The sequence below is a fragment of the Emydura macquarii genome, unplaced genomic scaffold, assembly GCF_026122565.2.
Source record: "Emydura macquarii macquarii isolate MOO-44397 ecotype Brisbane River unplaced genomic scaffold, CSIRO-AGI_Emac_v2 contig_3295, whole genome shotgun sequence".
NCBI classification, from domain to species: Eukaryota; Metazoa; Chordata; order Testudines; family Chelidae; genus Emydura; species Emydura macquarii.
In genome coordinates this window covers 4,009,099-4,025,001 of record NW_027133432.1, presented here as the reverse complement: position 1 = coordinate 4,025,001, position 15,903 = coordinate 4,009,099, and the positions used below count along the sequence as shown (strand labels likewise).

Sequence of the window (15,903 nt, the reverse complement as noted above, 5' to 3'; positions counted from 1 at the left end):
CCTGACTCTCCTCTTCACTTCCTCCCATTGCCCCAGGACCCTCTCTCACTACAGGGCCAAACCTGATGGCAGGGCTTGGGGACAGGACAAATCTGTGTCCTTAGCCCGAAGGCTCTCCCACAGAGCTCTGCCTACATGCGCAGCCCTGAAAAATCACAGGATTGGAGGAGCAGCTCATGTTATCTCGACAGCTCCTCCTGCAGGTGCCAAAATTCCATGACTTGCAATCAATTCATGAGAGTTAGCAACACCACCTCCCTGGGCTTCTCGGAGGGGACTCCCTTTACCCAACATTACCCCAGGGATGGGGATGCTACCAGTCTATCCCCTCCATCTCCCATCCCATCACTGCCATCTGCAATCTGCTCAGCCTCCCTCCTGCCCACCACATTCCCCTAACCCCATTACCCTGCAACCGCTAAACTTGCCTCTTGTTTCTCCCAGTGCCCTGCTCTCCCTTACTCTCCCCGTTCATCATTCACAATGTGTCTGCTGCTCCTCACTGTCTCTGTATCATGTCTACAACCCTGAACCACAGACTGGCAGCCATTTTGCCTGCGGACATGGCTTCAATCTTACTGAAAACAGTGAAAGGCAGCCGCCATCTTTATTAATGGCAACTTCACTTGTATTTGCAGATAGCCTTTAAGGAAATGGCAGGCATCATTCTGGCTTCAGCCCCATTGACAGTTATAGGAGACAATGGACATTTTGGTTGAGGGAAAATTCATCAGTAGTGCCTTTCACTATGTTTTCATGAGACATGTAAAAAAAAATCCCAGAATTGCTAGAGATGCAATACAATCAAAAGAATTGGCAATGCTGCCTTTGGAACTAATTGTGAATAAGATTATGCAGTGGTAAACACAAGCAGAATGTTTGTATGAAGTGCTAAAGTCAATTGTAAGCAAGCTGAGACACAGCTTGGTCCAAACCTATCTTGTTTCCACAAAAAGCTTTATCTGATCCTTGTGCAGGTGTCACATAAATTGCTAAAAAAAATGGAGAGAGAAAAAGAAAAGGTACAAATCTATACCACACTCTAAGGATGGTGGAATCTAGAAGAATTTTTATAACAACTTTCATTGTGTAAGAGAGAGTCTGATTCCCTTATCACATATGATGGTGTAAACCAGAAGTAACTCTCTTAAGTTACAGTGAAAAAAATTTTTATAAGTGGGGGAAGAATCAGGCCCAGTGCTAAGATTTTTTTTTTTTTTGTTGCTTTGAATGTAATGAAGTCCACTTCTCTGATCTAGAGACAGCTGTCATTTTGTGCCTGCTTCATAGAAGAAACATAGCGTACTGTCTGATGCAGACATTACTTTTGTTCTTTCTTGTTCTGTTGTTCTCCATGAAAGTATTTTGTGAAATAAACATATCAGCTAACTGTGTGCCAAAATGAATAATTTACAAATAATAATTAGAAATCCTTTTTATAGGATATATTTGAGAAACCTCTTCCGTAGCAAGAGTAGAGTCTTTGTTCCTATTAAAGGTACTAAATTGTTGAAAGAAATTACTTTGTCTTCTTATTTTCCCTCCATGAAGCTTATTTCCTCTCCCTTTGTCCCAGGGGCTGGAGCCAGAGGTCACTAATACAGTCCCAGAACTCCCGATGGAGCAGATGGTGGAGTTCAGTATCACCCTCACCAATCAGGAGTACACAACAGAGCTGAACGATCCCAACTCCCCACAGTACCAGGAACTAGCAGCAAAATTTCAGCTTCAGGTAAGAGGGTTGACCCAATGCCAAAGAATGAATCTTGTATCCTGACATTTGTTTATAATAGGAAACAACTGCATCATATTGACAAGAATTAAAAATGACGCATCACATACATTGGAGATCCCTCAAAAGTTTTTTCTCACCACATACTGTATTACAGAGCACTGGCTTATTAAAGAACTGTATATCTTACTATAATGTAGATTTCCATGAAATTTCTGCAGGTTATCATGGGACATTAACAAAAGAATTCAATAGTCTCTATTGTACTTCATGGTCTCTGAATCAACACACAAAGTTTCCTAAATTTCAGGCCAATATCAAATTTGTGCAACAAGAAGTGTTGAAGAAAAGACTGCCATGGAAGGTTTTACTTTCCTGCCACAAATGTGGATGCCCCTGTATTACAAAATAATTAGTATTATAGTATTAATAAGATGACATATTAGTATTATTCTTTACATTCAATAATTCATGTGAGCCCTGGCCAGAACTAAGCATGCACAAGCATATAGTAAACAGATGAGGGCAGGTCTTCAGCTATGTGTAGATTGTCATAGTTCCATGGAACCAATGGAGCTATGACAACTTATACCAGCCGAAAATCTGCCCATAGTTCCTGCCACAAAGAAGGGTCTAAATTCAGAGTAAAATACTGTGTTCCTGAGCCTTGAATACTTTATTTCAAAGCATGAAGCCTTTCCCAAGATTTTAGATCATAAGGTCTTTGGAGCATGGACTGTCATCTATGCTTGTACAGCCCTAGCACAATAAGGGCCTGCTTTAGTTATGTCTCTAGGTGCTATTGCATTATAAATAATAAACAGGAACTGCACTCATTTGAAATAGACAACTCCTCTTGTCCCTGCCTGTTGCACTTCCCCGCAAGCATAGACATCTCTTGCTTGGAATATCTATTCATCTCTCAGTCTAACTAGTATTCCAGCATCTGTTCAGCAACATAGCTGCAGATAACCAATCAGCAGAGCATTAGCCACATTAGGAAATCATTTGGGCCCAATCAGGAATTAATGGACAGTGCTTTGTAGTAATTTAATTTCCACAATAAACCTAATGAGCAATTTAATACAAATGTTGAAACAAATTAGCTACTGTTGTCTGAACTACTTTTCAGAGCAAGCAGGCAAAGGACTGAAAGCACCCAGACTTGTCTAGTTATTTTATTGTGAACTAGAACAGCAGTGGCGCATTTTTATCATTAATAATGCTAACTGCATGTTTAATTAACAATTTCATAGTTAGCACTTAGTGATGTGAGGGCTCAGGAGGCTTCCTTAGTAAAATTAACCAAAAGTTAGTATGCACAAAGGAACACTGGAGAAACGCATTCTGCTTGGCTTTCCTCATTCTTAATCAGCTGCAGATATTCACAATGAAACCACAAAGGGAATATTGATAGAGCTAATAAATAGTTTCTTCACCCAAGATATCTAAGTGTATCTCATTACTAAAGCTGCTTGCAGACTTTTCTTTGTAGCTCATATACTGTTCTGGCAAATTACAAATTTGCTACCTAATGTGTGTGTCTTCTGGTTGCCCTCCTCCTCCGACTCCCCCTCCCCCCCTTTTTTTTTTAAAGAGGAGTTTCTACTGTATTTTCATATGAAAGAAAAAGAGAAATGGGTTTCTGATTATTAAAGTATCTTCCTTTTTGTGAAACTTCATCTTACCAATTTAAAGGCTCTGAAGCTATGTTTCTGACATGCAGCACTGAGCAGCAAAACAGTTCACAGGCCAGCACCAAATGGGACATGTCTTTCTCCAAAGATAGTCCACTGGTGAGGCAAAGGATGATCGTATCACAAGATAGAATTAAAAGTGCATTAGTGCAGTGAGGGTAAGCAGGTTAGAACCATTAGTGTGAACTCAACCAGCTCTGAGAGCACATCCACAAATTCTAATTCAGCTCTTATTAGGGCAGGGACTGTTGGGACTCAAACAGATCATAATTCACCTCAAAATGGGGCAAAAGAGATTTAAGTTATTGTAGATGTTTGTGGCACAAATGTGAACACTGACATATTTATATAAAATTGGATGAAAATGAAGTTCACATATGATTATGTAGACAAACTAATTTTGGCTTGGAGAAGGCAGGAAATAAGACACTACACATATGATTAAAGCCAGGCTGCAATTTCATTAATTATAACAAACAGAACCAGGGAAGGACTGCGAAGAGTCCTCTGCTAACTAACGAGCAGGGCCAGTCCAGTACCTTACATTAGGCTATGTTTCCATGACAACTTGTTAATTATTAGGCTGAGGCTGCGCCTATCCCTCCACATCCTGGCTCAAGACAATCCAAGATCAAGATTGAGGTGGTTCCTAGATCTCTCTTGCTCTTTCCTCATCTGAGGAAGATGAAAAACCTACACTGCACCATGCCATTTCTGCAGTGAGAGAAAAATCCTTCATAACATCTCTATGGCACTGGGGGAACAAGGGGCAAACAGGAAATCTGGCAGCAACTGACAAATCACAGTTAGTAGCCAAGAGAAACTCAAGAGTGGGGAGAGTGGACCACAAATTAGAACCTAAATACCCAGACTGAGTCTTTTAAGGTCAGCTCCCCCTTCACCTCAATGGATGGTACCATTCTGAAGATCCTGAGTGAGGTGGGGAAAGTTAGCTAACACCCAACAATCAAGAGGGATATTGTGTATAAGGAGTGGGGTACCTCACTCCACACACACGTCCTCCTCACATACACACCCCACACACACACACACACACGCCAGGACCAATGAAGGTGCCTATTCCCAGCCAGTCTAAACCCAATTCCTATCCACCCGAGACTGGGAAAAAGGCTGTAATTCAAGCAGGATTTATATAGAATTGTACAAACAAGAAATAGAAAAGACCTATTGATTAAACTAGTTCATGTACCTTGCAAATTATGTGCGGAAATATCAGGGCTTGATTCCTTAATGCACTCGTCATTGTCTTTGAAGTGCTGAGTCCTGAACTCCCAAGGATTTCATCGGCAGGATGAGGGCACTCAGCACCCTGTATGATGTGCTCAATATTTTACAGTTCAAGCAATTCATCAGACAGTTCTGTGAAAATGTGTGTTTAAACCAAAAGTTTATGCCAATTTACATACTATATGTATGTACAATATATCAGTTATTTACTGTTTAAATGTTATCATAAATGAAAAAACACTGATTTGTGAAGGCATTCATGAATAATCAGCTGGAATTCAATTCACTGAGATCTGTGGTAATCATTATATTTGACCATGAAGATGCCTATAAACCTCCACAGCTTGACAAATGCATACCATATACAGATATTTTTTATCCATTATTTGCTCTTCATTATTGCCTGTTCTCACATTAAAGAGTTTCAGTTATCTGTTTAGAGTGCAGAAAGTGTATTGTGTGACCATCTACACACAATGAATAGAGAACAGTCAAAGGGATCAGTTCACAAAGCAGTTTGCAAACAACGCATAGTCTGCTAAAGTCAGTGAATATTTTTGACTATTTAATAATTTACAGCTAACTGGAATGGTTTGCAAATTATTCATGAACAAAAATCAGCCAAAATAAATCAAATATAATATTTGATTCAGTGAATACTATTAGACTTGCTCTATTATAAACTTGGCTACTACTAATTTACACAACTGTTCTCACTGAAATGGCAGTATCTTCTATTGCTTTCTGCTCATCAGGTAGTACAGACAACATTTAGAAAGCCAAGTCACATGTATAAGTTGAAAATAAAAAATATCAATAAAAGTAAAAATGGTACGATTTCCTAAGCATTTTCTGAAATCCTAAATGATAAATTTTAAGCAGCCAAATTGTGCCCATTGACAACGGTTGTTCACATTTAGTTAATAGCAAAACTTACACAGAATTAATGAGTTTGTGCTTTTCTGTAGATGCAACAAATATTTGAGAAACTCCCAGGATTCAAGGACATCTATGTGTTAGGATTTAGGTAAGTAAGAAAATAGGACTTATATTCCATTTACTGCTAGGGTTCCCTCCCCGTCACCTAGAGACCTATTACAAGCAATTTTGTTATGGGAAATATGTGGTTATCAACATAAATGAGCTCTTTGGGACCCTTTGTAATAAGAATCGAGAAGAGCACAGACAAATACCTTCATATTATTGAAAAAGAGTTTCTGATTCCCTCTGGAAAACAGAAATGCTATTTTAGGGGCCCATTAATCTGCACATCACTGCCCATTTGTTTACTTGCCAGCAGCATTGTATTAACATATCTCAAACTACTTAAGAAAGGAAAAGGGTTCTGGGAGCATGCTTGTCTCCTCAGACTATTGTTTTGTGCATGGATCATGTGCCCCTTATAGATCACAGAAAAATGTCTCAGCCACAGAAGGTCACAGCAGGAAAGGTAATTAGGCAGTTTCTTAAGTGTCCTGTACCAGGCAGGGCAGTAGCTGTAAGCAGCTCTGTTGGATGGATTACTTTTATGATATATTCATTCAATCTGTAATATTTTTTGCACTAGGTTCCTTCCACCCTATCCAAAGAGTCTCTACTGTTTTTTAATACAATCTTGAATTTTTAAACTTCCACATACATTTACTGTTCCTCCAAGCTGTCTTGTAGTGTATTAATAAAGAATCTGCAGCAGTTTTAAAGTTCAACTCTCTTGCGATCATCAAAATTCTGTAGTTCAGAGCATAAAAATATAAACATGCACGCTTTCCCTCCCCCTCGATTTACATACATTAATAAAAACTATAAAATAATGTGGGGGAGGGAGAATCAAGTGCAAAGACCAGAACTTGGTCTCCCTACCTAGGTCTGGCCTCCTGCAGTTCATACAGCTCCTTCCTCTATCAGCACCTCCACCAGACTAACTTCCTTTTGGTGACACATTTTAATACCTTGAAGGATGTTCCCATCGTACCTTACTCAGAGAGTTACTCACTCCTTCCTAGTTTTTCTCTCTACAGAATTACTAGAAAAGAAAGAGGAAAATAGAATGAAAGTAAGTTATTAAACATTTTGATAGACAAGAAAAGAAATTAAAAAAAGAAAAGAAAAGAAACGAAACAGTGGTTAATACAGAACTGCCAGGGAAAAACTTCAGTACTTATCACAATTACCTTAGTTTGGCCAGGAAATTATTTTATTTTACAAGGAAGGGCAACCAATACAAAGATGTCTGGGATCCAACAGACACTATCTGACACATTTGCAATCTGTTCTTTTGCAACATGAGAAAAATGGTCTGCAGCAACAGGACTCGATAATATATTCAAAATTAGGAAGTTTGCTTGCTTTTTTGGATCGTTTGTGGTTTTGGTTTCCATGCACTAATGATTTTTCTATCTCCATAATGTAAACTGAATGTCATCAAGGTGATTTTATTTTTGATCTTTACAAAAGCAAAGGCATTTATCTTCACTTTCCGTGTGCTACTTTGTAGCATTTTATGTGAAGTCAGTTGAATGAACAGGAATAAAAATTGAGGGGACATTATCCTCAGTATGCACAAGCTGTTGCTAAAATGCAAGGTGCTGCATCAATTAAACTGGAGAGGAGACTAATTTTAAGTGGACGTGTTATATTACAAGGGAACTTTGTCATAGTGAACTCAGTTACAGAGAGTCTCCTGCTATTAAAAACTTGTCCTGAGGCCTCACCTACTTCTAATGAATGCTAAAAGGGCACAACTCCTGTGAGTAGAGACCAAAGCTCAAGTTATGATGAAGAATCCGAGAAAGCAAGTTATGTTAATGGAGATTCTGCTTTAGACTTGGCCTTTGCTCTCTGCATTCTTGAAGGAAATAGAGCACAGGTGGTGCCTTAAGGTTAAGATACTTTAAGTGATTTAACTGCTTCACACCTCGCTGCTGCTTCAGGAACTGTGGTCACCATTAAAAAGTCAGCATTTAATAAAAATTACTGCCATGTCATATGTAAGCTATGGCTACATTTTCCTGTACCTAAAATACAAAATCACTGTGGTAAGTGTTAGACCTTTCATTCTACCAGGTACACTATTTATGCTGTGCCAATATTCCATGCTGGCATTTCTAGAGCTCCTCAACCTGTTCATCTGCAGCATAGAAGCTGCAGAAAGGATCAGCAGCAAAAGAATTAAAGAAGTTACATAAGCTTTGCACCAAGTACACTCCAATAAGGCCTGATTCTATCATGGAGTTTCCTGACAATTCTAATTTCCTTTGTGCAGTTTTGGACAACTGCTCAGTATTTACATACTAATTAGCTTTTTCTGTGCAAACTAAGTCACTGTGCATTGTACACAGAGCATGTACACTGTTTCTGTTTGGCCATTTTTGACATTCCTGTGTCTTGTTCTATTTAGCCAATTGGCCATATAGAGCATATAGAATCCCAGATAGAGGAAGCCAAAGCACTTTAGGGCAGGAGAGCAGATACGGTCATTCAAGCACCATTCCCTACAGAGAAAGCTAGACCTTCACCAAACTGCTCTGCAGCAACTCACATATAGTCTTTCCAAATAGTGAGCACATCATTACTGGGTCAAAATATACTTTCATTTTTAAAAGATTTATTATTTATCATTTCCTGCTGAAGAACTTTTCATTGAGACAGCTAAATGCCCTAATGGTTGTGCTGCACACTGCCATTTAAAGATCTGAGGATTAAATCTGATTGGCACTGAGCACCAACATCTTACACTGAGTCACATCTCTAAGGAATGGTTCCCAGAGACCTGATATCAGTTCATGACCTAGTATCTTATTCTCTGCCAGTAGGGGCTGGTAGGACTGAGAAGCCAGTCTGCAAGAAGTAGGGACTACACTGGACCCCTTAGTAATGATGTCACCTCCTGAGAAATAGAGATCAGCTCTGATGTTCTCCTCTAGGGTTTCCGCTCATTCATCCATTCTTCCGGGGAAAAAAATCAACAGAGTGTTATCTCTATCATTAAATTATAGACATGTCCCCCGAAATTGTACATGGTAGGTAATTAATAGGTCAGGTGACTTTTGAGGCTTAAATTTGGATAGCAGCCAGACACAGGGTTGGTCCCAGCTTTTCTGAAGTATTGAATTCCACTGAGGAGGTGCGGATTAGGGCTGACAGCACCACAAATGGCATCATGTACATCTCTGAACCATTGTGTAGAGTAAAACTCTTGCTCCCATGCTCAGACAGAACAGAAAAATGCCCATCATTTGGAGGGGAAAATTTGTGACGCTGGACAACAGACTGACCTTTTCAGGTTGAAATAAAGATGGCAAAGGATAGGTAAAAGACAAATTGTCCTGAGGTATATATAATGTATGACTGCCTGGCTTAACAGTTTACATGGATCTTTTCTTTTTCTTTTGCAATCCACTATCATGTCCTATCTTCTGTGATGAAATGAAGACAGAAGAAGGAAAAAGATGGGTAATTTGGCTACATTTAAAAAATAAATAAATGTAGTGTAGTGAATCATTTGATAAAACTCTTTATTTATTAATGTGGCAAAGTGAATTAATTTGTCTTGTGTTCAGATACAGAATCTGTGGTAAATTAGGAGCATGGCTTTCACTTCCATTTGAAAGGCTCATTTAATCAAATTGTAACAGCCTATCTGTGAAGAGGGAGAAAAATTCTTTAGCCTGAATCACTATACTAGATAAGCAGCATGACATTGATTTGAACAGCTAAAGATACCTCTATCCAACATAAGGTTTAAGTAGAAAATGGGGAAAATGTCATACTTTAAATTATGTTTAAAGGAGTATTTTTGTCATGACAGCTGCTTGCTAGTTCTGCTTCCACATACTCATTCTCTTCAGTAAGTATACAGGTTCTAATTTGCTACTTCAGTTTCCAGTTGAGGTAGAAGTTGAGCAAAAAGGCCAGCTACATCTTTGAGAATGGTTTGATAAGAGGTAAACTGGCTCTCATACTTAACTGGTAATATAATAACTGTAGAATATTTTTTACAGCCTAAAAATGCTGCTGGAGAATGAGATTTATCATTTACATGTGATTTACAACAAAGATTGTCTACTCCTTTTACTGGATTTTTGCCATGTAGCATAAATGTAAATTCATAGCACATCCCAGATGAGAAGCCAGTTCCTCTCCCTTCCGTTATTCATCATTGTTGAAAGCTGTTTCACAATTTCTGTTTTTAGAATGAATGTTACTTGTTACTTTTTCTAAAAATTGTGTATTTATGGCTTATGGAAAGTGACAGATTAACAGTCCTAGAATCACATCTTCTATTTAGCTATTGAACAGGAACATCCACAGCAGCAATACTGCAAGTTTCTCCATGATGGCCCAATCTACATGCCTCATCCATGACCTGGAAGAACTACTTCAAATTTTGGAAAGCTACTTTGGCTTCCCATGCATATTAGGTCCTTAGCTGCTCTTCTGGGACAGCTAACAATATTACTCACTGGGATGGGAGTTTTTGTAATGTGGGCACCTCACCACTATAAACTGAAATGAGTTCACCAACTCATTTCACAAAGGTTACTGTAGTGAGCAGATGATTAACATTTTTGGTCACTGCCAGCCTGGGTTTCTGACTGTATTTGAACTAGTGACCTAGGAGTGAAAGACTTCATGTTCTATTACTGATCTCACGAACCATGCAGCTTACAAGTTAAACTTTAATTGGATTATTTTTGCCAATTCTTCCATTTTCCTTGAATAATGGATTCTTTTTGGTTAATAAATCCGGTGTTTCTGTGCATGGAACATTTGGTTTTTTTAAATCTTAGTGGTGGAAAAAGTAATTTGGAGGTAACAGCTCAGTTAGATAGATAATTATGTTGGAAGTATAATCACGTTGCTTTTACAGAACAATTCTGGCATATTGAGGGCTATAGAGATCCCTTTTAAAATGTTTCCTTGGCACATAACTGATTGTGTTATAGTTGATCATTGTATTCTTGCACTGCAGGTCAAGCAGCACTGTAGCACGGTATGTTGTGAATTTTGAGAGAGACAGCTCAGAATTAAAAGGCACTGGGGATGACATCTCAACTATTGGCTCCAATAAGGTTGAAAATGAAAAAGGCCCTCTTAGTACTAAGGAAGAGGAGGAGATACCAGCAATTAAACTCACAGTAACAGACCTTAAGCAGCTGGTTGCCATGGCACTACAGGAAGACAAATCCTTGACAATGGACCTTGGAACACTTCAGTTTACTGATGGTCAGTACATAGACTTATAAGTGTATAGATCTTAATCTCGCTCTTGTTAATTTATGAAGTTTAAATAACATTATCTTTTCTTCCCTTCCATATTATTTCCACTTGGTATAATTAATCTGTTAGGATGTGTACTGCATGAGTTCAAAAGGGTTCATGGGTCTCAATGAAGTGTGCTAAAACAAGACAGTCAATCAAGACAGTCCTCTGTAATTTTTTTTTAGTCTAACTTCAGTTAAAATACAGATGGAGGATGTATTTTTTTGTTTTTCTTTTATAAAGAGCAGGACATTTTTACAGATTCTGTGAAATAACAGCAAAAAGTGAACATTTACTATACTGTTGGCTTCCCAGTGAGGACAGTTTCCTTGCTGGCTTAATAGCACAGAGTTCAAATAATTCTCACACTGCTGCCTCACAGTGCACCAGTACATTTCAAAATCTCCCAGGTTCCATTGGTTCTGGGACCTAGAGCTTGTTGAAAACCAGGAAATGGATTTCACACAAAAATTAAATTGTGACATTATTTCCCCTTTGTGATGTTCAAATGAAAGAAATTGTTATTGATCTTTTATCAAAAGATTATTAAATTATTTACCAAAATCATTTTTAAATGTTTTATTTAATTTTAACAGCATTTTCTTACTGAAAACAAGGGGTTTGGAAAATGAAACATTCCTATATTGATTTTAAAATGGTTTAAAATATTGATAAAAAGTATCATGGAAAACATCTTGAAAAATTGGAAAATTTTAATAATGTCAACAGTCTTTTTTAAAAATGGCCTTCAATCACTAAAACTACCACGCCCTTTTTGTGTGAAATATTTCAACCAGTAGGTCCACTGGGAACTGTGGGGTGGGAAAATCCAAGAAAGCACTAGATTTAGAATAACAATGGTGTGGACATAATGAATAAATGCAGTTTTGCCCTATTACACAAGTCAGCATGGCTCATGTGGATATATTGAATAGTTTATGCGTAAAATGGTGTTAACCAATAGGCATGGTTCAATTTTCTACAGACCTATCTCATTTCCACTGACCAAGTACTGCATAATTTAGAAGTGCTACAAATAAATTCCTGCTTTCCTTCCTACTGTAATTTAAAAGTAAAATTTACCTCTCATTGTCATTTTTAAAAGTCTTTCGCAGAGTAATCATTTTGTTTTCATCAGTTTTTATCTCTATTATAGAGGTTATGCACTTTGATCAGCATTCAATGTGCCATTATCTTCAATATGCAGTTGTATTGAAAAACATATTTTGCCTTTTTTTGTTTTGTTTTGCAGAAGCTATTAAACCATCTAGTGAATCAGACAATGATATCAAATCAGTGGTCACCATCGCTCCACCAGGTGCTGAGAGCTGGTAAGCTAATTCTGCTTCTTTATCTCTCAAAGGGAAACTAGCAGATATTCTAAAATCACACACAGACAAAAACTGGTGTTAAAAATAAGTAGAATCCTTATTATAAATGCAGCCAGTATGGTAGTATGTGTTACTTTGCAAAAGCAAAAAGTAATCGATTGATGTAATTACATGTGAAGACATTGCCTGGCTTCCTCTAACATTTGTAGGAATTGCAAGTTATTTGGTGAACCATAATCTAAACTGAACATCTCATTGACTGAGACAGAACAAAGCTCATTGTATGATAAAATGCCACCTTTGCTCGATTGATTTTAAAACAATGGATTTTTATATTTTATTTAGAATCATGTTCACATATGCCAAACACTGGTCCATATTCCATAACTTTACAATTAAGTCAGTGGTTACAAAACAATGTGGCTATATTTTATTGGACTCTCTAGCATTCAAGGTTAAATGTGGTAATGAAAGCTATACCCTGTAAATTTTCTCTGAATTTTATTTTCAGGATGATGGTTTGAGTGCTGAACTCCCACTAGGTTACCCTAGTCCAGCAATGGTGGAGCAGACAGGAGACAGTTTGATTAGTGAATATACCACTGGAACCCCTGTGCTAAGTGGAGATATCGGTGACCCTGATAATTTTATTTCATCTGAACCTGCATCTCCTTCCAAACCCTCAAGTGAACGGGCTAAAGACAAATCTGTTACAGAACAAGAATCAGCATCTTTAAAGGAAATTGAAGGCATGAACATTATTATTGACCATGAAAGCTCTACAGTGCCTTTCAGTACTCTGGATAGCACCAACGGCCCTTTAAAATCAGAGGATTCTGATTTACCTCCTCCGGCAGATGAGTCAGCCAGCAATGATTTAAGCACAAGGGAGTATGAAGTCCCAGATGAGCAGGTTGTCACACTGGCAGCTTATACTACACCACCAAACTTTCTGCAAATCAGTGATCAGAAGAGTGAAGCTGAAAGGAAGAAAGAGCAGACGATTAACACAGATCTGCTTCTTAAGGGAGTCAGCCAGGAAAGTCTATCTGGAGAAGGTAGGTTGTAAAACATCAATACATGAAGTGAAATAAGAGGCACCCAGCTATTATGCCACATATATACCAATTTAGTAAGCAGACTAAAAATGTGCTTACATTTACATTTTGAGCTACATCTGTATTAATATTCTTATACCTTCCACTGTAAAAATATGCCTTAGAATTTTTTGACATCCACTCTGAGCAAACATGTCTTTCAGATTGATTTCAGGGTTAGTAAAGCAAGTAAAAACCACAAGTATTTACGGCTGAAGTGGGATTTGTAAAGGACATTAGGGTAGGGTTTCACAAACCCAGGGAAATCAAAGTGATGTCAAATAAAATTTCAGACCAACCATAAATAAGCACAATTCCAGTATTCAGAAATGGAGATTAAATTATCCAAATATGCTACAGTCAACTCAAACTGATGTCTGCTATAAGTAGGATAAAAGAGTATAATCCTAAAGTAGGAACACCACAAGCAGCTAGCACAATGGGGTCCTGATCCGGATTGGAGCTCCTCGACACTACAGCAATACAAATAAATAATAATATAAATTTCCTAATAATCTGATTGAGGGTTATTGAGGGTTACAATGTTTTAAAAATAACTCTTTTTCTTTAGTCATCTATTCCATTCTCTCTGTTTGGTCATTTGATTTATAGAACCCTGATGAATGAGAGTACACAGAAATCCACAGGATTTTCTGTCAGCTCTTTAAGATACATTCTCTATGAATAAGCAATACAGAGAAAACAATACGTATGGTGTGAAATCCTGGCTTTGTTTATATCAGTACCAAAACTCCTATTTACTTTAACTGAGCCAGTATTTCATCTGTGGAGTCTGAAATAAAGCATGAACAACATTCTGAGCAGCAAAGTAATTTTCAGTCACTATTCCAGAGCACCATACACAGTGTAATCCTTATTTTACAAACTAATTGGGGATTGAGGGAAAAGTTCATAAAACTGAACATCTGACAGTGACAGTAAGTATGGTGCATAAGTCACAGTATGGTGCACTGCATTGCTTTATTCTCATCCGTCAAATCACTGCAAAGCAATTTCCATTGAAGGCATCACAATATGAAAAGATGTCAACTTTTTCTTCACTGACCTCACTTTCACTATATGATTTTTTTTTTTAATTTGTTGGGAAAAATGGTTTGTATAATTAGTCATTTGTAAGATCAGTGCTCACAAAATCAAAGTTCTACTGCATGCATTTCTAAAACAGATGACTACAAATAAGAGATAATGGTTGCACTATAATTTCTTCCATCTCTTCCCTCTTCTACCTCCAAATAAAACCAAAAAGCCTACTCAGTTTTCCAGAGAGCAAAGAGCCTCCTGTCCTCCCTGCTAACCAGTCAGTCGGCTTGTGAGCCCAGAATACAGTTGTCTTGGCTTTTCTTAGCCAGCCATCCGCTATTCCTCCCAGGATGAACCTGAGGCCAGCACTAGCAGCAATTGGAGGCAGGGCAAGGAAGCAAGCCAGGGGTCAGTGAGATAGACGATACTGTATCCATTCAGGAGAGTCATCCTGGCCCCTCCATAGCATCATTTACAACCTCAAAAAAGTTTTGGAAAGCAAGAAGCCCTGAAAGGTTAAAATCTCTCAGATTTAGTTCCTGAGGCTGAAACCTCCCAGCAGCCACAGTTGAGGATGGGTTGGGGGGATAATTTTAAATGAATGAAGATATGTGCAGCTATGGCAAATTAAAGTGGGCCACCCACATTTTTTATCTGGAACCAGCACCCAACATGGGTTGGGTCTTTCTGCTATATTCTCTAGTGTTTTGTCCAATGCAGTTTCAAATAGGTCTCTTTGGAGCCTGTCAGGGCTACTCCTGAGACTGCTAGAGGGACCTCTAAAGTCTGATGTGAAGGAATCCTTCTAGCAAGGAACTGAATTCAGTGCCTTCCCTCAGCACTTGCAAATTCTGTAAGCATGACAGAAAAGGCATTTCTAGCATGACTTCATCATACACTGAGCATGAATAGGCAGTCTGGTCGCTAAATGATCTGCCACGATTTCTTCTTAGCATTTTGTTACATTCTGGTTGGTAGGTAATGTTAGGGTTTGCACCACATATATGGTGTGATGATTGTGAGGGGAAAGTTTCTAGGATAAATGGCTCTGCCGTGTGTGTGTCAATGTGGCTGTGAACAGTGTTTCTCTATTTGTACCTGATAAGTATGGTCCATTTAAATTTACATCTAAGCTTATCATTATTTGCTAAGTGCTGACTGTGTATACGGTGCTATACTGGATAAGCTATAGACACCTTTCCTGTCTCAAGGAACTGAAAGACAGACCAGTATGATAAGATGTGATTGTTAGGTTTTCAGAGCAGAGACCTTGTCTTGTTACCTAAACCACCTAGTGCACGTTCGGTCATCATAAAACAAAAGTAGTAAGTCATACCAGGGCACATAGACGAATGGTTAATGTTATTTTTACTTTAAAAAAAATAAATTTCATGTGTATGGGCCTCCCAGAAGAAAAGGATTCTTGGTAGAGATTTGTGTGAGGTGATGCCCGTATATAGTATGTAGTGTCTACCATTTCCCTCATCCTAATTGTC

General features: G+C 38.2%; 1 protein-coding gene across 1 annotated transcript in view; it reads left to right on the top strand.

The window, feature by feature from the left end:
• IMPG1 (interphotoreceptor matrix proteoglycan 1) overlaps positions 1 to 15,903 on the top strand; it is an 87,696-nt gene that overhangs the window by 28,093 nt on the left and 43,700 nt on the right. Inside the window, exons 7-12 of the mRNA XM_067532667.1 lie at positions 1,577 to 1,732; positions 5,646 to 5,704; positions 9,109 to 9,129; positions 10,649 to 10,902; positions 12,191 to 12,263; positions 12,777 to 13,327. Of these exons, the coding sequence (XP_067388768.1) occupies positions 1,577 to 1,732; positions 5,646 to 5,704; positions 9,109 to 9,129; positions 10,649 to 10,902; positions 12,191 to 12,263; positions 12,777 to 13,327 (1,114 nt within the window). The remainder of the gene's footprint in view (positions 1 to 1,576; positions 1,733 to 5,645; positions 5,705 to 9,108; positions 9,130 to 10,648; positions 10,903 to 12,190; positions 12,264 to 12,776; positions 13,328 to 15,903) is intronic.